Source organism: Fukomys damarensis, unplaced genomic scaffold (assembly GCF_012274545.1).
Source record: "Fukomys damarensis isolate Sample0158 unplaced genomic scaffold, DMR_v1.0_HiC HiC_scaffold_20, whole genome shotgun sequence".
Taxonomy (NCBI): domain Eukaryota; kingdom Metazoa; phylum Chordata; class Mammalia; order Rodentia; family Bathyergidae; genus Fukomys; species Fukomys damarensis.
The window spans coordinates 12,875,669-12,902,267 of NW_022900932.1; the positions used below are offsets into that span (position 1 = coordinate 12,875,669).

Consider the following 26,599-nt stretch of genomic DNA (forward strand, 5'->3'; position numbering starts at 1 on the left):
TAACTTTAGCAAGAAACTGGCCAATACCGAGCGTTCTGACTACGGAGTGAAACTGGTAAAGAAAGACACATGGCAGATGGTTGTAAAGGCCGGTGGGTCCTTTGGCAAGTGAATGAAAACAATAAAACATCTTCACTCCTCTTAGTATTTTTTCTGGAAACAGAGTCTTGCTATGTAGTTGAAGCTGGCCTTGAATTTGCAGGGATCCTTCTGCCTCAGCCTCCCAAGTACTGGGATTACAGGTGTGAGCCACCACACCCGGCCTCCTTCTTCATACCTGAGAGTGGATGTTATAATAAAACTGAACGAAGAGGCTAGGTGCCTGGAGATATTTATCAAAGTACTACCTCAAAGTGAAAAACTGGAACAATTCAAATATCTCACTAAATGGGAAACTAAGGTGTTGTCTCCAGAGATTAATAAACACCAACGAAAGTGAAAGTGACAGGAACACTGCAGAATTCATGCCATGCACATGAATTCAAGGTTAGGTGAAAACAAACAAACAAAAGAACAAAACAACCACCCAAAACAAAACAAAGAATCACGACTGTAGCTGTGTAAGTTTTTTATATGTAGGCACCCATCTGCACGTAGAGACAAAGTTTAGAGTCATACGTAACACACTGAGGGGGTTTGCTTCTTTGACAGTGTTTCCTTGATTGCTATCTTGAGTAAAGAGAAGGGAACCATCCTCCAAGCCCACGAGAACAGGAACTGAGCGGCTGACTTTCTGGCCACTTAGCTCCGAGTGCATGGGGGAAAACCAGGCATCTTCCCCAGGGAACACAGGCAGGGTCAGAACGGCATGGTGAGGTGGAGACTGTGTAGCAGGAAGGCTGAGGGCCCAGCGTGGACTGACCTTGTAATACTGCCCCATGTTGACTGTGGGGGGCGGGTACTGCCCGGTGCTGGGTTGGCTTGGCATCCTTTGCCCAGGGTAGTTTGGAGACGTGAGTGGCCTCGGGGGGTTCGGGGTGGGGTACTGGCCTGGCTGGGTGGGGAACTGGCTGTTTGGTCCGTATTGCTGGTTTCCATAGCTGGGCTGTGGTGGCAAAAAAGGACAGGGAAAAGCTTGTCATGTCGCAGAGGTGAGCTACTGTCTCTGACCCCCAGACACCCTCCCTGTCGTCCAGCACTGTGACATCCAGTGGCATGACATTCTGCCTGTTCAGCGCACAGGCCACCTTGCCACGAAGTCGCCATGCTCTGGGAGCTTGGGGACACCTTCAGAGTTTCTCAATCAGGCCACGTGGAGGAAGTTCAGTTTTTGCTTCCTTTGTGTCCCTTAGTGCTTCAGGGCTGTTTTCCAGGGTGACAGGGACACGCGGTCCATGGGATGCACTTCCAGAAGGGGGTGTCTCTGCACTCTGAGGCTGGACCTGAACCCCGCACTAAGCAGAACAGGCCCAGCAGTCAGCTCCTGGCCATTTTCAACCTGCTGTCCATGCAGAGGCTCGGCGAAGGACAATGAGTGTCACCTTCACCACCTTTCCTGTCTAGAGATCAGACAATGCTCAGGGCCACCTGCATCTCAGACACCGGGATGGGACATGCCATGGAGCCACGGGTTTCTCCCTGCCTGCTGACCCTCTCCAGAGTGACTCTTGCCGTCCAGACTCAGGGGTCCAGCAGGTGACAATTGCGCTCCAGTAGGGAGCATCTGGCATCAGGGCCCAGGACAGGCATTTGGTAGCTGTGTGACACGGATGAGTCCTTTGGTAAAACAGCCTGCAGGGTGCTCTCTAGGGCAGACAAATGGGGGGCACAGGGCTTGGTGCTGGCGCAGAGCTGATGGGCTGAGGACTGCTTTGGACTCCACTGAGGTCACTTCCCTTGGAGCTGGTGGCTCTAAGCCTGGGCTCACGGATGCAACCCCAACACAGGTAGCGGGGCCCCTGGGGGTCTGGAAAGAGGGCCCAGGAACTATGTGTGGCTGTGCGCTAGGAGTGAACCCAGCTGCCTGAGGTTCCCCCCAGGACAGCCAGGCCCTTAGAGAGGACTTTAACTGGTACCAGTTAGGGCCAGGGCTCAACCCAGCCTCCTGGATGTTGTGCCTCACTTGAGTCTTTCCTCTCCTGGACACAGGCCATCTCCACCAGCTAGCACCCACCAGCACGCTCTAGGGTGCTGGCTAGGACCTGAATGGACGCTCAAGGCTCCTCCTTCTTTGGGATGGAAAATCACTGCAAGCCGAAGCTAGGGGCCACAGTCTGGGAGCAGACAGAGGAAGTAACTTGGGGTGCAGGCAGGGGCAGGGTGACCAGTCAAGGTGGGCCTCCCAGGGTTGGGGCGTCTATTGGGTCAGGATTCTAGGTCCCTTACTGTGGCATTCAGATGGGCCAGTTGCTGCCTGTTTGTTTTCTGACTGTGCATGCAGACCAGGTGACAGTTCCTCCCTCCTCTGACCTCACACTGAGTTCCCTGCACCCCATGCACTCCCTATGGGTCCTGCTTTGAACCATTTCCTCTGCTGCTTCAGGCCCAGCTGCCAAGGCTGTTCCCTACAAAACAGACCGGGATGGTCCCTGGGGCCCACACTGCCTGACTGATCCCCGCCCTGGCACGCCTACACTTCATTCACAGGGCAGTCTCAGCTCCTACTCATTTTTTATTCGAATTATTTACTTTTGCAGTATTGTGAATGAACCTGGGGCCTTCACACTGAGTTACATCCCAGCCCTTTTTAAATTCTGAGTCAGGTTCTCACTAAGTTACTGAGCCTGGGCTCAAACTTACAATCCTCCGGACTCAGCTTTCCACAGGGCTGAGGTTACAGGCACTTGCCATACCTGGCTTCAGTCTCACTCTGCAGGGCAGCTGGGGAAGCCTCCGTGCGAGACTCCCTGGTTTGAGTTCCTCACCCAAAGTTACCCGGTTAGCATGGGTTCCCATACTCTGCATGGGCCAGGGTAGAGCCAGGCCCCGCCTTCTGATTCATGTCTTGCGGTGGTCACACCAGGATGCCCACAGTCGGGTCTCCAAGCCCTGCCCCCCATGCCTGCCACCAACTCACCTCTCCCGGGTATGGCCTCTTTATGCTCTGGATAGGAAGGGACTGGGGCCGGGGGCCCGGGTAAGTCTGCTGGGGCATCCGCTGCCCGTGTGTGCCAAAGGGGCTGATGCCAGGTGGCCGGGGCTGGTTCATGCCCATGGGGGGTCCGCTCATCCCTGAGGGCGTCATGCCAGCCGCCATGTTAGCGGGGTTCATGCTGCCCCCCATGGAGGCAGGCCCCCTCGGCCCGGGCTGGTTCATGAATTGGCTGTTATACGCCTGGGTGGGACCCATCTGGAAAGAGGAACAGACCTTCAACGGGAGAAGAAGAAAAAAAAAAAGAATAAAATGCCACATGCATTGAAAGTGCAGGGAGGGAAGGGTGGGGACTAAGGAGAGGGGGCACTTTCCCGAGGGGCTGCAGGAAGGGGAACCAGGCTCCGTCCTCTGCTGCCTTCTGCTGGCCACACGGGAAAGATGCTGGGGATGATAGGGTCAGGTGGGGTGCAGTCACTCCAATGCACAGGCAGCATTTCCAGGGTGGCAGGCAGGGGACGGGAAGGGGTAAGGGTGGGGAGGGACGCTGGAGGGTGGAGGCAGGTGAGGATGGAGGCTAAAGCCCTGGCCCTGCCCTCAGCCCTCACCCAACCAAGACACACCTTGTGCCAGTCCTTTCCTTTCTGCCCACCTGGCCATCGTCCCACACCCTTTGTCCTGCATAGCTATAGGGCAGCCCTTCTCCTCACACCCCACCCTACCCTTCTGATGGTCATGGGAGCCGGCCTGTGGGTCTGAGCAGAGCCCACAGATGTGACAATGACCTTTATTTCATCTTTACGTTGGGATTTTTAGGGGTGAGGGGAGCAGGGTCTCATTCTGTAGCTCAGGTTGGCTTTGAACTATGTAGCCCACACTGGCCTCAAACTTGCAGCGACCCTCCTACCTTGGCCTGAGTGTGCCCCACCATGCCCGACCACAAGGCTATCCTTAGACTTGGAGCCCACTCTTGGGCAAGGAGGGACTCAATCGAGCAACAGCCACACTCATCCCTGTATGCAGACACACAAGCCACCAACTCAAATGGAGCACGAGCACCCAGCCACACTCCCATGGGTGCCCTTCGAACCCCAACTCCTCCAGCTCCCCAGTGCACGTGGCTGTGAGCGCCCACACTCACTCCTCCCCCAGGCTGGTTGCCAGGCGAGGCTGGCCTGGGACATGGGGACCCTTACCGGTCCATACTGGTTTATGTCCTTGTTCTGCGTCTCCTGCAGGGCTGCCACGGTGGCCGTGGCTGTGGCAGTGGCCGTGGCTGCCGCTGCCGCTACTGCAGCTGCTGCTGCAGCAGCTGCAGGCTGAGTGAAGTCTGCTGGCGGCCTGGTGTGCGGAGGGATGCCCATGCCTGCAGGAGCATTCGGACCCCCAGGGTAACTGCAGGAAAGGAGGAAGGGACTTCAGATTCTGCTGATAAACCTGCAGCTGGGTAGGTCCTCCGCACTAGGAGCAAGAGGCGGGCACCTCTGCCAGTCTGCATCTGCTCCGTCTCATGCCCCCTGAGCTCCTCCCTGGGATTCCCTGCCTCTTCCTTCCAAGCTGCACGACTCCAGCTTCTGCTCCATTCTTCCTGCAGGGACCAGCAGGGCACAGGGCTTTTCCTAGGCTGCTGAACTATAGTTGCTCTCCAGCAATCTGCACCCTGCTCTCAGGTCTTCCAGTCGACAATGACCCGAGGCAGAGAAGGCCACTGTGGGAGTAAGAATCTCGTGGTGCTTCTACCCTTGCAGGCCCTGCATTGTCAGAACAGCCTGAGTGCTGATGGGACAACCCACATAAGGCTGGCAGCACTTGCCACATGCAGGGAGTTGGGACTCATCCTGGAGCCCCACCTGCACAGAGACTGCTCACCTGGCCCCGAAGCCCCCACTGCCGGGGTAGTTGGGCCGACCGTACATGCCCTGCTGGATATACGGCTGTGCTGGGCCAGCCTTGGTGGAGAACTGCTGCTGCTGCCCAGCGAACTGCGGGGAGTTGAGGCCGGGGTTGCTGGTGGTCATGCCGGATGCCATGGGGTTGCCGCCTGGATTCATAGGATTGTTGGCATTGGCCATAGGGTTCCCGAGGACCTGTGAGCAGAGAGTGGCTGTCAGCCAAGCTGGGACCCAGAGTAGAGAGGACAGAAAAGGAGGAATGGAGAAAGGGAGGGAGGGTACTGACTCGGAAGGACTACAGAGAAACCAGGGGACATGGATTGTTCCTGAGGTGCATAGGAGATTCTAAGGGGCAGGCTGGGGTGCAGGCTGCATGGAGCCTGAGAGCTTCAGCCTGTATGGGGTGAGGGGAGGACAGGAGCAAGGGTCACAGGCCAGTGTGTATGGTCCCTAGGGCTGGCCAGTTTCTGAGAGGGAGGGAGGCTGTCCTGGTGCAGGGCTGACCAAGACGCTTGCCCTGGGCTGGGGGGCGGCCACGCAGAAGCCCTGGGCTGGGCTGTCGAGGCAGAGGATCCTCCTTCACAGACCTCAGTAGCTTGAGGCCAGGGGGATACATAACGGCCTGCCAGTGGCAATCAGCCCCGAGCCTTCCACGTGGCCCACGGTGCGTGTCAGGGCAGTCTGGCACGGGGGAGGCCTTCTGTCAGGGAAGGAGGAGAGGAAGGGAGTAACGGGAGCGGAGGCAGCTAGACCAAGGGGGACCATCACAAAGTTAAGTCACAGCATTATGCTGAAATCTAACCCAGGCCAACCAGAGCCTGAGACCCTAACTTTGGAACCCCAAGGCCAAAAATCACACAGGAAGTTCTCCTAATTATCCACCCAGGATAAGCAGGGTTAGAGATGAAAACTGTTCATTGTCACATGATAGGCATTCCCTGGCGAAGGTTCTAGGAAAGGGACAGTCCACAGGGGCCCGGCTGTCGTCCTTTGAGGCAGGTGTGGACACGCATCTATAGTTGGGGGTACCCTGAAAGCAGGTCTCCCAGCTGGACAGCAACCCTAGGGCCCCAGTGGATGAAGGATGCTCCTCCCTGGAAGGGGCTGTGGCTGGGGCACAACTGGCTCTTACCTGGCTCTGGGATGTGTTGGTCACTCCCCAAACCGTGGTGACCACGGAGAGGGAGCCGGGAGGCTGGTTGGTGTTCTGCTGCCAAGGGGCAGAGTCATAGGGGAATGACCCATCACTGCAGAGGAGACGGAGGTGACGGTCAGGGGCCGGGGCAGGGCACGGGTGGCCGCCCCTCCCCAGCAGCTCTGGGAAACCCAGCCGGTCGTGGTGCCTGACGCAGAACAGGTGCATCCTGCCTGGTAACAGGCGCGCCAAAGTGACTGGCTCCCCCCATCCGCACGGGGCCAGCAGTGGTTGTCTTCCTCACACTGGCCCAGAGCCCACAGACCATGCAAGGAGGCAGTGGCATGCCCAGAGGCTCAATGTGAGCCCCTTCTCCAACCACAACTCCAAGTGGCACTGCCTCCCCGGGGCACAGTCCTGCCCCTACTCAGTAAAGCAGGAAGCACCTGTTGTCCTAGTCTCAGCTATCCCAGTCCATCCACCCACTCCCAGCTGGGTGTCTGCAGAACCCTGCTGACCCGGCTTTCGGAACGCAGGCTCTCTTACCCTTCTTTATGTCTCTGACCACACGGGGGCAGGCCTTCCCGCCCCCACCCAACTCTTATGCACATCCATGCTGAGTGAATCCCCCTCAAACACCCAAAACCTCTGTATAACCCAAGTCCTTCAGTGGCTTTCAGGGCTTACCAGGCAAAGGCCAAACACTACAGAATGAGTTACCTACCCCACTGCTTGACAAGTCCCCCCTCATGCCTCGCATCCCACCTTCAGCTCCATGTTCTCCCAGCTGACCCTGGACACCTGCACCCACTCCACCAACCTCTGCTATATCCCGCACCCCCTTACCCAGCCCACCAGTGCCCGCCTGGCTTAGTGACATCCCATAAGGAGCAGGGATGTCACCTCTTGCAGGTCCTGCGCTTGGGCCTACAGGGAGCATCCGATGGGACCTTCTGAGCAGCTGCAAAGGCGGGAGGGGGTGCAGCTCAGAAACCTGCCTGATACCAGCCCGAGCATTGGGCTAAGGCCGCCGCCACCCTACAGCTGGCACTGGCTTTCCTGTGCCACCTGCTAGGTGAGGGCTACTGAATTCCAGACATAGGCCAAGGGCCCAGCTCTGCAGCACAGCCATGCTGTGGGTACGATGGTGTGGGTGAGGCCCCACAATGCTGTGCCCTGCACGCAGTGGGGCTGAGCCAGCAGGTGGCAGGAAAGCACTCACATGAGTGGCAGGTGAGGGGCCGCTATACCCATCAGAGAGGCTGCCTAGTGCCAGAGGTCAGGGTGCCTGGGTAGGGCTGGGCCACACACACAGACTGAGAACCTGCATAGGGACTTCAGGAGGAAGACAGTCCTGGGGGACAGGCAGGCAGAGGGAGCCAGGCCAGCTGGTCATTGCCAAGGACACTGCTGGTCCCCTGGAAGGGCTCCCGCGGTAGTGGCCAGCCTGCAGGGCAGCGTGTCACCACTTGCATCCACCACTTCCCTAGCGGGTGCCTTCTCCCCTAGGCTCTGCTTACTTCCTTCCTGCCTCAGCCCAGAGGGCAGCTCTTTGAGGGGGGGCTGCCTCACCCCGCAGTGTTAAAGAGCCCTCCACTCCACCCCCAGCTGCCTGTGCTCTAGAAGCACCTGCCAACTCAAAGCTGCCCTGTCCAGGTCTCCAGGCTGAGTTTCAGGGTTTCCGCTCTCTGCCTCCTCAGGGTTCCCACAGCAAATCTGCCCCATACTGATCCTGCCCTGTGGCCCTTCGAGGCAGGTGGTGCCTGAGGGTGCAGATCTGGACCCTGCCTCACCAGCTCAGGGCACTGGAGCAAGCATCTGCACTTGGTTTCTCCATCTGTAAAGTGGACATAAGATGACACTGCCACTCTGCTCCACAGGTTGCAACTGGCTGCATCCTGGCCCAACCAGTACAGGGGAAAAGAGGAACTCAGACACCAAGCGATCAAGGGGAGTTGTCTTTTACATGTTGTCACTGGCACACAGCCATAAGTCTCTACCCAAGGTGGCAGACAGAGGACCAGAAGCCTGGAGTGGAACAGAGGAGCAGGGGAAGGTGGACCTGCACCGAGACTGTGCCATAGGGCCCAGGTGGGTGGCTGAGCCTTAGGTGGCCTGGCGCCTGTCTTCCCCATATCTCCTGTACTGAAGCTCCCACGACTCTTTAGGCCAACATCCAGTGGAAGCGAATGTTTCCATCCTTTGAGATCGTGACTGGCCAGGCTCAGGAAGTTGTCTTCCCAAGAGCTGTGGGGCTGCTGCCGCACTACCAGTGTTTGGATACCCACCTACCCACCTCATTCCGTAGGTGGGCCTTGTGGGTGGAAATGGCTCCTTCCTGTTTCGCCTGCTCCACACCCAACTTGGTGAGAAGCGGCTGTCCGCAGGGTTCCCAAAGTGGGAACCCCTGCCTGGCCGGAAGACCTGTTCCCCAGAGCAAAGCCGCATGGTGGCAGCGTGTGCTGTGCTCAGGCCAGGCAAGGAGGGTGTGTACTGCAGGGTGGCCACAGGCCTCCACCCGCACGTGCTGCAGAAGCAGGAGTGGCAGCTGCACATCTGTGGCTGTGACTCATCTGGTTTGGGGGGAGGTGGCTCTGCTGTCACCACGAAGGCTGCAGTCCCCGCAGGCCTCCCACAGTGGTCAGCCCCACCAATGTGATGCCGCTGCCTGGTCCCCACTTACTTAGGAGTTTTGTAAATTTATTATCAGTGGAGGAACAGTTATCCTTCCCGCCTGCTAACATAAAAGGAATCTAAGCCTTGGAGGCGTTTGTTGTTGTTCTACCTTCCCTTCTCTCATCAGCGAACTCCTACGTATGCCTCAAAGCTAGGCCTGCATGCTCCCTTTTATGATTTTCCCTAAGCCAAGACAAGGGATCTCTTTGCACTCATTTACCTACAGGATGTAGGAGGGGAAGAGTCATGGCTTTGCCTCTTAACAGCAATGTGATCTATGGGTCTCTCAATTCTTTCCACGCTTTTAAAATTTTTTTCTGGGGGATGAAGGGCCTACTACAGACTGAGCTTTGGTTCAGCTGTGCAAAAAAGAGCTGAAATCAGTGATAGCTGTGAAGCTGAGGCAATGTAACCAGGAAAGGAGTCAGATTTGACTGACCCTTCTGGGTTGAATGGCTGTGGAGGAGCACGTCAGGCCAAGTGCCATGGGGAGAAGGGGCCGGGAGCAAGAACCAGCCCGTGTGCCAGGCGTGGTGATATGTGTCCTGCCACTGCCGAAATTCCCCTTCTATAGACGCGGACATTGAGGTGCATCCCACTAGAAGAGGGCAGTGCTGAAACTCCAGACCTGTGTCCCCACCTGCTGCACCCAGGGATCACTGCTGTGGATGCCCAAACCCCACACCTGGAAGAGGAAGGTAGCACCCTTGATCCTAAGCCTTCCCCAGCTCCAGTGGGCTTTGGCTGTAATCAAATTAACAGCACAAATGAGATTTATTAGGCTCCCAATTACCATTGCAACACTGATTTGCATATGGACAATGGGCTGATCACACATAACTTTTTAACCACTCATTAGAAACCTGGAGAGGGAGGCAGCAAGTGTTGTTGGCATCTAGTCCAGGTCCCTGCAGGGACAGTTGGTGTCCTGTGTCTGGCCAGTGGCTGGAACCTCACAGGCCTCTCCTGGGCTCTCTGGTCTCAAGTGTGTCTCCACCATGGCCAGAGGTGAGGGTGGCTCAGGAAGACACTGACAACTCACGATGCCTACAGCACAGCCACACTCAGAAACTGAGGGCCCTCCCTGTACTATGCCTTCCTCCACGTTCCCTACACTGGGTACCGCAGTGCTCAGAGAGACCCAGGGCTTCACAGCTGTGGGTGGAAGAACCCTGGCCTGACTCAGCCTTCTGCTGTGACACCAAACCCCTGGGGTTCTGCAGAGGATATGACAGTGACCACAGCACCATAGGATGCTGGACTATGTCACCAAGGACTCTCCCGGTCTAGGGGTGGGGTGGACCTTCGAGTTTCAGGGATCCCTGGCTCCCTCCCCTCTCCACTTGTTCTCAGGACCCGCAGACAGGACCCTGGGTCTTTTCACAGCCAATCTCCCCCTGGCCCCACAGTGCCACCTTAACACGAAGGCCAAGGACCACAGCGACAGTTTCCTAACTGTGACAGTGCCTGGCTTTCTCTTCCATGTCTCCCTTCACATTACACTGGGGGTTTAAAAAAAGGAGATGGCCCTTCTAGGTTCCCAGGGAATGAGGGGTTTCCACCCTGGGGACATTCATGAGGTTCTGAGAACAGGGCTAGGAGCCCTGGACATGGAGAATGTGTGGGGTGCTGATGACAGATCTTAACTCCCAAATGCCCATCAGTGGGAAAAACAAGGTGCATTGTGGACTCAGGGGGTGACGCTCTTCAAGAAGCTGCTCCAAATGAGGTTAATGGCCAGGTATGACCCCCCTGACTCTGAATGACCAGCAGCAGGGTAACTGGCAGAGCAAGGCGTGTTGTTCCATGCAGCGCTCTGCTGGCTCTGTGTTCTGAGACAAGTCACCTTCCCACTTTGTATCCAGCTTCCTTTCCGGTTCTGCCGTCAGGAGAGGGGGTGCTGTCCAGAAGGTCTGTGTGATCCGTGGAGCTGAGAGGTCACCATGGACCCCAAGAAAGTCTTCCAGCCTGCCTAGCTCTCCTTCCTCGGAGACCACCCAGGGCCAGAAATAAATGCCAGATGGGCCTCCGAGGCCAACTGCTCTGCAATGCTGACCGCTGAACTCTGTCACCTAACTCTAACGCTGCCTCGGTGTATCTATCTGGCTCCCAATTCTGCCCCGTGAGCCTGTTTCCTGCTGGTGAGATTCAGCTCCTGCAGCAGACTCCTCATCTCCACTTTACCCTAGGACCCAGGAACCTCCCACCTGATCTTGGCAAAGGCCCGGCGAAGGGCTGCCCGCAGTCTCAGTGCATGCACTCTGCAGCTCAGCCACCAGTCAGGCAGCCCCAACCAGGTGTCTGGGGGGAGCGGCAGGATTCCCTCACTGCCCCAAACTGTGAGGGTGCTTTTGCTGTTATGGTTCCTGGCAGAGGGAGGGGAGCGGTGGTCAAAAAATCAAGAAGGCACAACCTAAGACAACCTGCAAGATCCAGCACCACAGAAAACCAGCTGGCCAGATGCCAGCCCTAAGGCTACATGGCCACACAGACAGGCAGCTTCACCATCTGCCACCAGACCCAGGGTCCAACAAGGCGGCAACTCTGGGCGCTAAGGGGACCTGTGGCCCAAGGGGCTTGTGACCAAGGCAAGAAACCATGTGTCAGGGTGCTCCTGCCTTGGCAGGGCACCAGCCTCTAATCTGCCTTACAAAGTATGGCTGCCCTTGAGTGCTCTCGGTGCCTCGGTGGTTGGCTGCGGGGTGATCGGTCTGTGGATCCCTCAGTCTGGCTGGACAGTAAGAGCTGAGTCCTGACTGCACATGCTCCTCTGGGTCATTAGCAGGGACCAGGACAGGGAGAGCAGACAGCATGACAGGCCCTGCTGTTTCAGAGTTAGCCTACACAGCGCTCTGAGGTACCACGAGATAATTAACTGGGGAACATGTGGTCCTCAGGGGCTGGTGCAGGGCACACCGACCGATTCCTCAGTGCTACCTCAGTCTGACTCGGCCCAGCCTTGCTTGGCTCTGTGTTATGGACCCAAGTGGCTCTGTACCCACCTGGGGTGGAGCCACCTGAGTCAGCCAAAGACCCTGCTCAGCAGGGAAAGCACCCTGAATTCAGGACTTCTAGTGCTACCTCGAAGCCTAGAGCCAGAGACCCAAGAGCCCTCTAGGGAAGGGCAAAGCAGGCAGGTGGGCACCAGGCTCTTACCATGAGGATTCACGCAAGACCCCAGGGTTGCGGTTCCTGTGTGCAGGGCTGTCTGCTCCTAGGCGCCCGGCCCTGCCCGCCCTCGGCAGCTCACGCTCACCTGTGCGACAGAGTGGGTTTCATGGAGCTCATGGAGTTGAGGGGGGGCTGCATGGGGAGTTTCCCAGGGGGGTCGCTCTGGCGGCTCTTCTGATGTCGGAGCAGCAGCAGGCGGCCCAGTTCCTCACACCAGGAGGACAGCAGTGCTGTGAGGAGGACACAATGTCAGTAGCACCAAGGCGACTGTGCCCTGCCATGCTCAGCCCCCCCCACACCCCTCCCCTCATGAAGTGTCCTTGCTGCCAGCTTTGGCCCCAGATCCAGGGGATACCAGGAGACCTGCTTGCTGGGCCTCCTAGGGGTGTTCCAACTGCAGAACGGGACTAAAGCCTTCCCGAGGGAGGACTCAATCATGGGCCAGGCCTGTTTGAATGGCCACCAGGCTGAGAAATCCCAGACAATGGACAGGAGGGCAGCCAAGGAAGACAGGAGGGCACACTGCCCTGTGTCAGGGCATAGATAGGCACTGTTGCCACCCCAGACTCAGCACAACCTGCCCTCTGGCACTTACAAATTACTCAACATGGCTTCTCCTCCAGGGTTCAGTCAAAAATCTTAAGGTCTAGCCAGGTATGGTAGCGTATGCTTGTAATCCTAGCACTCTAGGAGGCTGAGGCAGGAGGACTGCATGTTTGACACCTGCCTGGGCAGTTTAGCAAAAGACTTCCTCTAAAAATAAAGTCAGTGCAAAGGCCTAGGGTTCAACCCTAGAAGAAGAAGGCCGGGGGAGAGTAAGAAGACATCCACAGCCTTCCTGGAGTCAGTGACACCTGCCCAGTATTCACCCCACTGAGTACAAGGGCACAGGCATACACCTTCTGGTCACACCCACTGCTGGGCCCTGCACGGCTGGGTACCAATGCTGGGGAGGACAACAGCCTTCCAGAGCAGAGGGTGGAGGGGCAGGGAACAGGGGCAATCCTTCAGTGAACTGAGGCTGGGGAAAGAGCACTTCCTCCCCACTCCTGCTGTGAATACTTCAGGTACATGATCCAGGGCCTCTGGATGCAGCGGGCATCCACAGGGCCTCTGCTCAGTCATCTGGCTGGGTGCAGAGCCGAGCCCTCATTTCCAGCTCTTCTTTGGCCACACCTGCCCCGAACAATCTTGGGCATTCACTGTAGACAGGCAGACTGAGGTAGTATCCTGGGCCTGGCAGAAGCCTGTAGAGGGCAACACCTCAAGTGGCCATGGTCTCCCCCAGCTCCTTGGACTTAGTAAGGAACCCTGAGTCACCCCTCAACAGCACTTAGGCAGCACTACAGTGAGATACCAAAATTCACAGTGACCACTCGGATCCTAGATGTGGTTCCCCATCAGCCTGGTGCCCCAAGAGGTCTCTCCAGGGCCACTAGGTACACTGGCTCAGCTTTAGGTGGGACACAAAGATGCCCCGGCAAAGTTGGCCATGGTGGTGCAATACCAGCACTTGGGAGGCTGAGGCAGGACAATTGCCACGAGTCTGAGGCTTGGGCTACATACTGAGTTCAAGGCCAGCCTGAGCTATACAGTGAGACCCTGTCTCAAGTCCTCCCCAAAGATGCCCAACCCAAGAGGCAATCATGTCTGCAGGCTCAGAGAGGGCACATGGTTCTTCCCGGGAAGTAGGTGGGCTATCTCCAAGGCTACATCCTTATCTCTGTCTTTGGGGTCACCTGGCTGCCACATGCAGAGGGAGGAGGGCATTAAGGAAAGGCGCCCCCCCCCACAGCATGTCTGCCCAGGAACTGACAAGTGCTCCTACAGCAGGCATCCAGTACACATCTGCTGTGACTGGCAGGGCACAGTCTGTTCAGAGGCTGGAGCCGCCCGTAATGTGTCTCCAGACCACTCCTTTCTTCTCCCAGGCCACTTGTTAGGCTTCTTGTGCAGGGGCACCAGGCATCTGGAAACTCATTTGCATGCCAGGCACGAGGCCCTCCCGAAAGCAGCAAGAGGACGCTGGGCTGCCAGCACAAAGGAAGGCGCAGATGGTGCTGCCCGCCCCGCCCCTCCCAGCCCGCACTCTGCCTGGGTGCTGGCCACACTGTGCCCCACAGGGGATTTGTGGCTGGCCTCCAATGTTCCTGGCCAGCCCAGTGCCTGGTCCAGCCTGGCCCTGTCTTCCTATCCCTAGTGAGTAGATTCTGCAGAGGGAAGAAAGACAGGCAGCTTTGTGGCAGAGCCTGGTTGGGGGTCTGGCGTAGAAGAAGCAGGTGTGATGTGTGCTAGGGAGTGGTCTTCACCCACCTGGAAGGCTACATTCCTACAAGCAGGGACCCCACCCCACTCCTGGCTGAGCAGCTGGCAGCAGAGGCCTGGAGCAGTCCCTGGCAGCCCCACTGCGGGCTTCTGTGGCGCTTTTCCTATCAGAGCACACAGCAACAGGAGCTGTGTGGAGGCAAACGCTACCTGCTCAAAGGCATCTGCAGCCAAAGGAGGAGTCTAGGGACCTTCAGAGAACCAGGAAGACCTGCAGGGCCAGGCAGAGAGGCAGGTGGGGATTGCACCAGGATGGACTTGCGACCAGTGCAGGCAGGAACAACTGTGCCCAGATCTATGGCCTGTGTGCTGGCTGGGTGGGGCATAAGCAGTCCCAGAATGGAGTGCCAGAGTCAGAAAGGCTTGGTATGGTGTATCGGAGTGAACTTGGTAGTGAGAGGACAGTTTCAGTCCTAACCTGGACACCCCTCCTACCACCCAGGCAGCCAGCATGCCAGCTTCTACTTGTCCCTTTTCCAACTCACACTTGTGCACAGGGCTGGCCCCAAAGCGCCCCTTTCTTTGTTAAAACAGCAGCTAGGACCCCACATTCCTGTCTCACTTAGTGCAGCTTGCGGGGTCCCAGAGGACCTGGGCAATACATGTCACTCCCTCCCTGACCTACAGAGGACAGGTGGCTCCTCCCAACGCTCCTGTGGCCTGAGGTCTGCACACCATCTGCGCGGCTGGCACAGATGCCCTCCCAAACCTGGGCTGCCCTCCAAGGAGCTGAGTGTGATAAGGTGAGATGGGCCAAAGCTGGTAAGGGGTGAGGAGAGGCTTGTGCTCCACCCAGCCCCTTCCCTCATTCTCAACAGCTCATCCAGGCTCTGCCACTCAGGCCCTTCCGGCTGACCTCAGATGCCCACAGCTGGGGCTGGGCAGCAGCCAGGAATTGCCTTGGCCCTGCCTGCCAGCTCTGAGCCTCAACCCAGATTTCCAAGTGCTCCTCAAACTTCCGGGTAGAGACAACGTGCAGACACATACGACCCACAAGTGTAAAATGATTGGTCTGACTCTCTCGCCCCTCCTAACCAGTGTCTTTTGTCACCAGGCTTCCGCCACTCTAATCCAACCCATCTTAGGCCCCAAGGAGACTGTCTGATCACTCACCCAATATTCATCTGACAAACAGCTGCTGAGCACCTACTAGGTGCTGGGGCTCCTGTGGCCGAATGGACTAGGTTCACACCTTTGCTGAAACCCTTCGTGGTTCCCAACACCAAGTCCAAGCCACCCAGATGATGTGCAGAGCCCAGAGAGCTGGGAGATGGCCTCAACTCTCATCACAGTGGTTTAGGGCGGGGGATCCTGACAGTCTGGGATCAAAATCCAGCTCCGCCCCTACTGATGACCTTCAGAAAGCCACAGCTGCCCTGTCCCTGAGCAGAGAAAGGACCGAGTTCCCCATATCTGTCCCCAAGATCTTTGCAGCAATGCCCCTTGCAGACAGGTGCCACCACAATGTTCCTTAGAAAGGAGCAATGTCAGGGTGAGGCAGGCCTGGGGCACTGGAGGCCTCTCTGGCCCCTGGCGTGCCCTCCTTGGGAGCAAGGATGTCCATGTTTGTCTTTGCGCACAGCAGAGCAGGAAGTCACGACCAGCTGATCTCAGAGAGGCAGAAAGCGGGAGCTGAAGAGGCCTTGTTTGGGAAGCCAGGGAGGGAGAGGAGCTGCAGACAATGATGGGGCTGGGGTGGAGAGAAGCAGAGGCCAGGTCCCAGCATCAAAGGAGCAGACCAATGGTCATGCTGGCTCAAAAGGAGCAAGGAACCAGAGGAAGGTTGGGACAGAGAGGCCTGGGAATCAGGAAGGGTGGGAGCAGGGAGGAGGCCAAGGAGGGCATGAAGGGCAGGCTGCAGGATGTGGAGACCTGGATGAGGTCCAGCAGGAGCGTTATTCCATGTGCTACAGCTTGGGATCACACTCAAAGTCAAACAAAGGCTCCTCAAGGATCAGAGACCCCCTCAGCTGGAAGACTGGGGATAGAGGGACTGTGCATGCCTGGGACCCCTTCCTCCTTCCTCTGTGAGCTGTCCCCACATGCTGAAGGGCACGCCTGGGGCACTCTACTCCAGCCTGCCTTGCCCTGACCTCTGGCTGCCCTTTTCTTTTCCCTAAGAGACATTGTGGAGGTGCCTGGGTACAAGCGGGATTGCTGGAAATACTGTGGGGAAAGCGAAGAGCTTCTAAGACCTAGGAGACCCTGGGCACGAGGAACACAGCCCTCTGCCCTCAAATCAGACGGTAGGGAGTTAGGCGAAGGGAGGCAGGAAGGACCCCTGAGAGGGTTCCAGTGGGTTCACTATTCCAATAAAAATACTAGTGGCATTTCCAAATGCTTCTGTACCACCAGCCTACTAAGGTCACTCGACAGTCTGACACAGGGGCAGCAAATGCCAGGCCCTTTCTTCCCTCCTATTCCACATATGCTAAGATCCACTTGGATCTCAGGAGCAGCTCCGGCCACTCCGGGAGGAGTCACCACGAGCTGACTGCCTTGGTAGCCTGTAACCTTTGCTCCTCATCCGCTCTGGTCCAAGTTCCCTCCGCAACTTGACAGTTCTTCCAGAGTTATGGCAGAGGCATCCCATCCTCTGTCTCAGTCTGCATAGCTGCCTCTTGCCAGCCCACCCTTCACGCACAGGAGTCTGTCTGCACACACACACTGGTCACCTCTGGTCACCCTTGGTGCTCAATGGAGGCAGGCACCAGTCATGAGTCCCGCTAGCCAGGGGGAAGGCGTGTCCCAGGGGCCCAGGACAGGGTTGGAGGGGCTTGCGCTCCTGCAGCCCCAGCTCCCAGCACAGCGTTCAGCACATGCTACACAGCTCACACATGACTAATAGGTTTCCATGAGTCACAGACAGGAAGAACCCAGTACACAGAGAGGATGCGAAGACAGTCAGCACACCAAGTACATCTAAGACCCAAGGACTGGGTGCTCTGGTTTTAGAGCCTGCAGCAGCCTGCCATTCCTCAATGGAGTCCTATCAGGACTGTGTCCAGAAACCAGCACAGGCATCACCTAAGACCTAAAAGGGAGTCAAGGGATGCCTGTTTCATGGCACACACAGTCACAGAGGTAACGGGAAGAAGTGGACGGTGCAGGAACATCAGGATCAGCATGCCCTGGTTTTTCTCCATCCCTGGGGGGTTTCTGGGACTGTCACATCTCCCCTGGGACCGTGAAAGACTGTCTCCTTTCTTCTTCCTGTTTCTTGGGCTCAGGCCAGGCACTCCCAACCTCTGACCCTCTCTTTCATTTCTGCCACTCAGGATTCTGGGATCACAATGGAGGGCAGAGGGTCAAACACAGTGCAGCCTCCAGCCCTGGGTTCTAGTTTCCAACTCGTGTCCAGGAGAGAGGTGATAAAATGTCCAGGAAAGGGGTTGGGGGGCTCGGGATTTAAGGTGGCACAGGCCAGGACTCTACATCCTACCTGTAAAGCAGGGAGACAACAGGAAACCTCATCCTGCTCACAGGCCTGGTATAAGGACTGCCTGTGCTTTGTGACCACGCAGGAGACAGTGAGTCTTGAGCCAAAGGACCCAGCTGGAACCTGGGCAGCAGGAAAATGCTGTCTGCCTTTTGTCTCCAGAAGGCAGAATTGGCTGGACTTGGACTCTGGGCCAGGCCGCCTGGATTCACGTCTCAGCTTGCCATGCAGCAGATGTGTGACCCTGGGAAGGCTCCTTAAGCTCTCAGGGCTTTGGTTTGTCCTTCCACAAAATGGGAATAATAAATACTACTTGCCTCGTTAAGTTATGAGGATCAAAGAAGCTCATGCACATAAAATGCTGGTCCCACAGCCGGCGTGAACAAAGCATTCTGTTAAGAAGCAACTGTTCCTGTCATTTCCTGCCGTCCTCCTCCTTGGCCACCAATGCTAGATACTCCTAGAAGTGGAAGCTGGGACCAGCCCTATCCCTGCTGGTTCTGTCTTTTGGTCAACTCCAAGAAGACCACACAAATGGTCCTAGATGCTCAAAAATCCTGCCTGCCACTGCCTCCTTCTAACCGGATGCTCCCTGGGGCTGGCAGTGTTGTCTTCAACAATGCAGTGCACCCAGCTATGAACACCCCACACTTTCCCTGCCAGATACTGTACAGAAGACCCCAGGCCCCACAGATCACCCCAAATTGCCCACTCGACTCAGCTCCTAGGCTCCCCAGGCCCAGTATTGCCAGACCCTACTCTCTGCAGAAACGCTAGACACAGGGGCTAGGTGGACCGTACAGGCATCTTCATCCCCTGGGTCCCGTCCTGAGGCTGGCACTGGATAGTGGGCACAGCCTTACCCTCTCAGCAGCCCCCCTCCCATCATAGCCTGCAGGAGGTGGCAGCGTGTATAGAGGTGGGACAGGGGACAGGAGCTGAGGCTCCTTCTCTTACCACCCCACTCTCAGCAGGAACCAATGGTTTGACCCGTGACCTCGAAGAACAGAACAATCCATAGAATTGTCACCAGCCGGGTGGTTTCCTGGTGTCCTCCCCTCAGGCCCACTGCTGCTGGGCCCCCCGAATGGAAAATGACAGCTTTCCCCACCGTGGCCAGTCTCCTGGTGCCATCTCCTTCCAGGAGGAAACAGCACAGGAAGCACATGGCCACAGAGGCCTGGTAACCAGGTGCCTTGGGCTGAGCAGGGCTGTAAGGAAGCCATGGGGCCAGTGGGGCACACTCAGGCCACCTGTGTAGTCTGTTAAGCGGGACAGCCCAGAGGGCCCAGGAGACACACAGACACGGACTCTCTTTCCCTACAGAGGGGCTTCCTGGGCTTGGTAATGGGGAAATAAGAGGCCCAAGAGGGCTCTACCATTGGTGCAGAAGCGGTTCCCTTCGTGTTCCCAGTCTGGGACATCACGGCAAGAGCAGGCACAGCCCCAGGAGATGGTTCAGTGCCATCGTAGCTTCTTGTCTGCATCTGCTGCCAACTTCCTGTGTGACTATGGGGCAACTTTCACACCTCGCTCGGTGCACATCAGAGGGAGGGGTGGACTCTGCACCGACCTCACAGTGGGTTACATCTCTGTCTTGCCTGGGCATTACCCTTCTCATCCTTGCAGGTGGGCATGGTAGCCAAGCCAGAGCCCAGGGAGTGGAGTCAGACAGCTGTAGTCAGACAGCTGATTTGTGCAAGAACCTAGCAGGGCAGGTGGCTGGGAGGAGAATGCTGTACAGCCTACTGAGAGTCAGGACTTCTAGGTTACAGACAACATCATTCCAGGGACTTGGTAGCTCTGACCATGGATCCCCAGATCCTAAGACTGTTTTCCTTGGGGAAAAATCTCACTCTCCTGCAGAGAGAGGCCATGTTGCTGCCCTATTGCCATCAGTACCACTGTCTTGGGTTTCAGCTGGCCCGGCTTTTCTAGATCCTTGTTCCCTGCTGCCTGCTGTCATCTCCATCATGTGTGAGTGAGAAGAGCAACACTGGCCCTTTAGCTGTGAGTGACCCTGGTCCCTCTGCTTGCCCCCTTGCCCTTGCACATATTCAGGCCCCACATGCGAGGAAGACAGTCCAGGGCTGAGGTGCAGCTGGCCTGTTCATGGCCTGTCCCTACCTGCTTCCCAAGGCTGGGCAGGTCCTACCTTCCAGACCCAGCCAAAAGAGGGCCTCAGGCATCCCTCCCCACTTTCTTCCTTCCCTCCCCAGCTCCCAGAACCTTCCTGCTCGCTCCCACCCCCTCTCCCCAAGGGCTCCTGGCTGGCAGGAGCTGAGTCTCCAGGCAGGCGTGTGAACACACCCTGGGAACTGAACTCTGGGGGACCTTTGGAGCCTGAAGGGCGGATTCCCAAACCGGTTTGGCTGTCCCTCACCCGGCAGAGGCTGGGCCAGCCAAGGAGGATGCAAGGACCTAAAATCTGCCAGAAGGGAAGAACCTCTCCATGGCTTCAGGAAAATCCCAGCCTGAAATTTTCCTGCCTGCCTCACACAGTACCAGAGCTGCCTGGGTAATCCAGGTTTGACTGTAAAGACACCTCCATGCAAGGTCAAAGGTGTGCTTTCAGAAGAAAGAGAACGCACCTCTCTTTTTGACGGCTCCCCCTCTGCAAAATGCTCTCTCTGCCCCCTTCAGGTGCTGCCAGCCTGAGGATAGGCCTAGGCTAGCTTTTGTCATCTTACCCCAAGGATGGCCATTTGCTGGCTGTCACCTCAAGGGAAATTAGGGAGCATCAGAAAACAAAGCAAGTGTACTGGGCAGAAAGGGGACCCCCCCGCCAACTCAAGGCCCCAGCAATGGGCTCAAGCCTCTCCTTCACAACAGACTGAGGCCAGGAGGGCTCTGTGTATTTGTCCTCCACATTCTGGGAAGACATGGGGTCCCACAGACCGATCTACTTGGTACAGGGGTGCGCTGGCGTTCATGGTCTCCCCACCTCCATCTTTCCCCAAGGAGCACCCCAGCAGACAGACGGCAGTCCAGAGACCCAGGGTGGCTGGGGTGAGGCCAACCTGCCCAGGCAAGTGAGAACGCTCCCCAAGACAACCTGGAAATACCAGTGCGTCTCCAACGTGAGAAACTGTGCCTGGAGCCACTGCCCCCCAGGAATCCCAGTGCTGCATGCCAGCCTCTTTCCATCAGGAGCCACCCTGAGAGGCTATTTTCCATTCTGCACGTACAGTTTTCTCCTCTGGCTAAACACCATTGCCCGTTGCTTGCTCTCAGAGAGCTGGAGGGCTAAGAAGGTGTTGCGGGAATCGATTTCTTCCTGGTGTAATTTACTCTTCCCCAGCTGGAAACACACAGTCCGGCTGCATCCTCCCCTCCAGTCTAAGGACAGGCTGGAGTGAAGCCTGGCACTTCGTAGGGCCACACAATCCTAGTTTGCAGTCGTACGGCCTTCACAGGTGGCAACAAGCCATGAGTCTGGTGCCTCAGGGCCTCAATGTGCGCACTGACCAGATCGGACCCCACATCCAATTCCAGGCCCTTGTCTCTTTCCAGGGGAGCCAGCAGCCAGTGACAACCCCCAGGACCCTTCAAATGGTGGTTTCATTCCACCCACCCTGAGCACATGAAACTCGGCCCTAAGGAGGGACAGAGGGGCAAATGTGCCCTGGTGAGAAGGAGCAGGGTGGAGATGGAGCAGTACAGCAAGTGCTTCTCTGGAAGATCCACACCCCTGACCACTCGGTTGGGGTTCAGAGGTCACTGGCAAAAGGCAAGCTCAGGGGACACTTGCTGAGTAGATCCACACTGCCTGCAGCCTCTTGGGAGCCTGGCTTTGCCCTACCCTGCCCTGCTGCCTGACCTAATTCATCTCTAAGAATCTCAGGTTCCTGGTGCAAGAAGCCTGGAGGGCGACTCCTCCCACTGACACTGGTTAGTGATCTTTGGGTCCAAATCAGACCAAGGTCTGAGCCACCAGGTAGGTAGCTCTGTGCCAGCTATACTCACTCTGGAATCACACAGGTGTTCTCATCCCAGGAAGAGGCTAGCACAGTCTGGGCCTCTCCAAGCATGGCTTGCAGGGGTTCCCAACCCCGCAGAGTGGGAGACGACAACCTCAACATCACTCTTTGAAAGAGGGAGCACAGACTGACTGCCTGCTTATCTCACATTTCTACATTTTAGCCTCCTAACCTGGATCTAGAAAACTGCCCATGCCTGGCTGTTACCACTTGTCCATGTGACTGGTAGGTGGTGAGCCTGCTGCCTAAACACCCAACAGACCCCTCACTGGACCAACTCTCTAAACCACAGGGGTCTCGCACGCATTTGGAGTACATCGTTCAGCATCTCAACACACTGCCTGCTTGCTGTATTCATACATGTCAAGTGCTTCGGACAGACATCATTCGAAGAAAACCTGACCCAGACACAGTACGCGGGCGGTGGGGCTGCAAATGAAAGATTTTTCACTTCCCAGAAGATCCTTTACCTGGAGAAAGAATTCTCCAGAAGGTTTCTCTCCAGTTGCCCGGTGCAAGAATGGATTACACAAGTTCCCTTTCCATCCTGTGCTTTTTGGGGGCACCTGGTACTCAGGGTACAATACACACACCTAGTGGGTGTCACCTGGGTGACACTGTGCAAATGTCACCCAGGATGGGACCCAAGCACCAGGCCAGGTCTTATCTATCTTACCCAAGCACCAGAAGACTTGTTAAAATCCAAGAGGGCTGTGTCCTACCCCAAGGGGGTTTCTGAGTCAGTGGGTCTGCGGTGGAGACCAAGAAATTTCCGACCAGTTCCTGAGTGATGTTGATGCTGCCATCCCAGGGACCCCATTTTGAGAACCACCTGCTCTAGACCAAGGGGTAGGGTGAGCTTGGAGCCTGGCAGGATGTGGATGCCCAGAATACATGCAAGTTTGTCTCCCTAACCTTTGCATTCAAAGCCCTGGAGAAAGAAGAGGGGCAGGGAGTCAGAAGTGGGAGGAGCCCTGGTTTTATCTATGAGTATGAGCACGATCAGTGTGATCTTGGACTAGGCCCACAATGTGTATATTTGTCTCCGTATCTGTGTGTAGATCTTCCTCACCCCACTGCTCCCAAGGAGTTCTGGTGTAACCCTGGCAGTGGCTAGCACAGAGACCTTGACTCCTGCCAGGGCTTGCTCTCAGCACCCTGCCCTGTGGTCTAAAGACCTTGATGCCTTGTCCCCTATGGCAGCAATCCACTCCGCCATGGCCTTTGCGCTAGCCCTGAGGCCCTGAGCCCTCTGATTTGGGCTCTGCTTTGTGGAGTGGTTGAGAGGGCTGACTAGGCTTTGCACGGCTCTCAGGAAGCAGCCTCAGGTACAGCAGAGGACAGACAGCAGCACCAGCCATGTGCAGCTCAGGCCCAGCTCCCTGTTTCTCTAGCAGAGCCGCTGGTTTGTTTAGGCCTCTGCAGTGTTTAATCACCACGCAGCACTCCCTCCTCCTCCCCCTCCGGCGCTGGCTCTCTCCCTGCAGGAAACAGCTCTCTGCCTTCTGTCTCTGATGGAAGCCATGAAAAATTAACGCAGCAAGCAGAGAGAGGAGGAAACACTAGGGAGGGAGGGGTGTTAGGCGGATGACTGGCTGGACAAGCTGGGAGCCTGAGAGCTGGCCTGGCCACACAACCGACCACGCAGAGCCACCTTAGTGTCTTGGATAGTGGTTTGCCAGGGGTGGGGCATAAACTCCCGGACCCCCCTCCAGGGAGGCAGATTACAGTCTGGACCTTCCTGGGGCACTGAGACCCTGGAGAACCTGGGGACAGGGAAATAAATACTCCGCTCTACCTGGAAGAAAGCCAGGTCACACAGGGACACTTCCTCGGGAAGGTCAACACCAGGCCAGGAAACTCAAATAACCCTTTTCTCCATTAATCAGACTCACAAGCCCATGAAGTACAGAAGCTGCCTCCATTCTACAGGAGGAAACTAATGCTCAGAGAGGTTAAGGAACCTGAACAAGGACAACCAGGGGATGGGGTCTATTCGCTTCTAATACAATTACTTTTCATTTATATAAGCAACACACAGATCTATTTCTTTACAGGGCTAATGTTTTAGAGAGAGGCCAGGAAAGGATGAGCCAGCCCCAAATCCTTCGTTCTCCCACTGCATGTCACGACTCTACTGCTTTGCTTTGAGATATGATTCTGAAGAGGCACTGTGCACGTGACCAGAAAGACAGAGAAGTAGGAAAACATTGCATCTTGAAAAACACAGCCTCCCTCCATGCTTCCTCTCACCAGAGGGCCACTGCAGTTCCCTCCTCGCCCCTAGTCCTCCTCAGCCAGGACTTCCCTGACTTGCCAGTTTATAAATGGCAGAGCCACCCCTGCCAGTCCGCTCCCAATTTCCCTGCCCTGCGTTACCACTCTCCAGAGCACTCTAACAGTCTTAAAAAAATTCCCCTCCCCATTTCTTGCAGTGCTACGGAGCAAACCCAGGGATGCTCTACTACTGAGCCATACAACTCCAAAGCTTCTCACTTTTAAAATTTTGAGACAGGGCCTCAGAGTTCCCTCCCCAGGCTGGTCTTAAATTTGCAATCCCGAGAAGCTGGGGTTACAGGAGTATGTCTGGCTCCGTTTCTATGTCTTCTCTCTCCCAAGGATCCAGACTAGTCTGGGGCACATGGCAGAGGCTCAGAGCTCAGAATGACCAGACTAGAAACTTGATCCGGACCTCACATCACAGAACAAGATTGCTGGGTGGAGGATAATACATGATCTAAAACAGGAGAATATCTTCACGATCTCAGGAGTCTGAGAAGGCTCTTCAGGAAGACAAACCAGAGCTTGGGATCTACAGCTTATTGGTAAAGTACCTGTCTAGCACAGGTCATAATAGAAAGTACTGTGAAGAACTACTATACCCTAAGTACTAAATACTAATATATTCCATTAAGATAGAGAGAAGACCAGAGTGCTCAGGGTTCCAGGTGAGTCACACAGGATAGAAGCCGCACAGTCCATGGGAAGTGAGGCTGCAGGACTCGGGAGCTGGGCTCCCCAACACTGCAGTGAGCCAAGATGGCTTCTCAGAAGAGGGGGAGAGACTTGTTCGCAGCTCCAGCTTGCCCTCCACTTCAATGGAACCCAGATACTTTAGGATAAGACAGAGCACCCCAGCCCCCTGCCCCTGCTCCATGTAGAGATAACCAAGCAAGAAGAAACAAATCAAAGAACCCAGGAACCTGGCAAGGCCTTGGAACGTTTGGCTCGACAGGCAACAGCATTTAACAAAGCTCACACCATCCATCACTCAGGCCCAGTCATTTAGATCCTGGGCATTTGATTAAACTAATATGGGCGGCTGGGGCGAGGCATGGCTGGGTGCTTCCTACCCTTGCCTACAAATTAGACCGTCACACACAATCCGATTACCTTGACTGCCACATTCATCTCGAGCGAGGGACCATCCATCACTCCCCAGCAGCTGGTTCTGCCCGCCCCACATTAACTCCATCGGGAGGGTAGCCAAGTTTGCCCCAAAGTTTTCAGCAAGCAGTGTTTTACTCCTTTGGCCCCCTTGCCCTCCGGGAGCAGGGCAGAGCTGGTGGAAGGGGAGGCAGTGTTGCTGGGCAGTGACAGTTGGTGCAGTGTGACCATACCCACAGCCACAGGGGTCACAGCTGTATCCCACCTCTCCTCATGACCCAGCACCAACCCTGTCCTCCACATCACACCTGTGAAACGAGGTGACAATGTAGCACACAGCACTGCAACAGAATTTCCACATGGGTGGAAATGTTTTAGATTTATGCTGCCCAAACCAAAGCTGGGAGCCATGTGTGGCCACTGAGTACCTGACCCACAGCTGGTGCACCAGAGAAGCCGAGTTTCAATTTCATTTAACTTTAATTCATTAAATTTAAGTGTCAATGCCACATGGGGCTCCTGCACTGGACAGCACAGATCCAGGGCACAGCTTGGCGGTGACAAAAGCTCTGCCAAGGCTAAATTCCTCTTTTCTGGATTCTGAGACTAAGGAGGACAAGTGGCTGCTACTTGCAGAGACCTGGATGACAACGCTGCCACCTCTTTGGTCTCAAGAGTCCTGCAAGGCAGGAAGATCTCATTTTAAAGAAAAAGAAGCTGCAGTTCTGAGGTTAAAAGACGGCAGAGGGGGAGCCTGAGCCCAGGTCTGTGTGCATCTTTACACTGGACACCTGGCTCTCCTGCAGACAGCAGAGTGGAAGCTCTGGGGAAGGGCAGGTATGCTAGGCAGGGACCAGCAGCTTCCTCCCTGGCCATCGTCATGGTCTACAGGGGTCAAGGCCGCCAGCTCCTCTCGACACCAGCACTGCACAGCTGGGTACCAGACACAGGGTCCCCCCAGAACCCAGGCCTGCAGGCCCAGCAAGGGATGTCACTGAGGCTCCTAGAGCTCAGGGCAGAGCTGGAGCGGCTGCTGGTATCTCAATATGCCATCTCTAGGATAGGACACTGTCCTAAGACTTTTGCAGAGTAACCAGGGTGGCCTGAAAGGGGCCTCGGTGACACCAGGACCAGCAACAGAGCCTGCTTCCCAGAGTGCCACCGAGCACTGCTCGGAAGTCTAGAATATGGACATGAGTTCAAATCAGCTTCTGTCCAAAAATCCAGGATGCTGGTGAACCCTGGTCCCCCACATAGTGCTACAGAGGAACGAGAAGAGATGGTGCACGAACAGGGTATCTATGGAGAGATCCTGAAGTCTCAAGGCCAGCCAGACCCCAGAGGAGGCCCCCATGTGCCCTGAGTGGGTTTGGGGACCTGGCATCTAGGAGTGGGCACTAAGGCAGCAGCCCAAGGGCTCACTTCCCACCGTGGGCTGTGGGACCTACAGCTAGCAGTCCCACTCTGTGGGTCTTTAAAAAAAAACCCAAAAGCCAAAAAGCTGAGGATGAAACCACAAACATGTGAAGCTTGCTGTGAGGGTCACATGGGCTCTGGAAACAC

General features: G+C 56.2%; 1 protein-coding gene across 5 annotated transcripts in view; it reads right to left on the minus strand.

Annotated features, from left to right (window-relative positions):
* Zmiz1 (zinc finger MIZ-type containing 1) overlaps window positions 1-26,599 on the minus strand; it is a 149,542-nt gene that overhangs the window by 15,600 nt on the left and 107,343 nt on the right. For 4 of the 5 annotated variants that reach the window (XM_010617797.1, XM_033766478.1, XM_010617794.1 and 1 more), the window contains 6 exons: window positions 11,991-12,135; window positions 6,056-6,170; window positions 4,901-5,118; window positions 4,228-4,426; window positions 3,017-3,307; window positions 863-1,045 (listed from right to left, as the gene is read on the minus strand). In XM_010617797.1, coding sequence (XP_010616099.1) covers window positions 863-1,045; window positions 3,017-3,307; window positions 4,228-4,426; window positions 4,901-5,118; window positions 6,056-6,170; window positions 11,991-12,135 — 1,151 coding nt within the window. The remainder of the gene's footprint in view (window positions 1-862; window positions 1,046-3,016; window positions 3,308-4,227; window positions 4,427-4,900; window positions 5,119-6,055; window positions 6,171-11,990; window positions 12,136-26,599) is intronic. The other variant, XM_010617796.1, reaches the window with a different exon arrangement.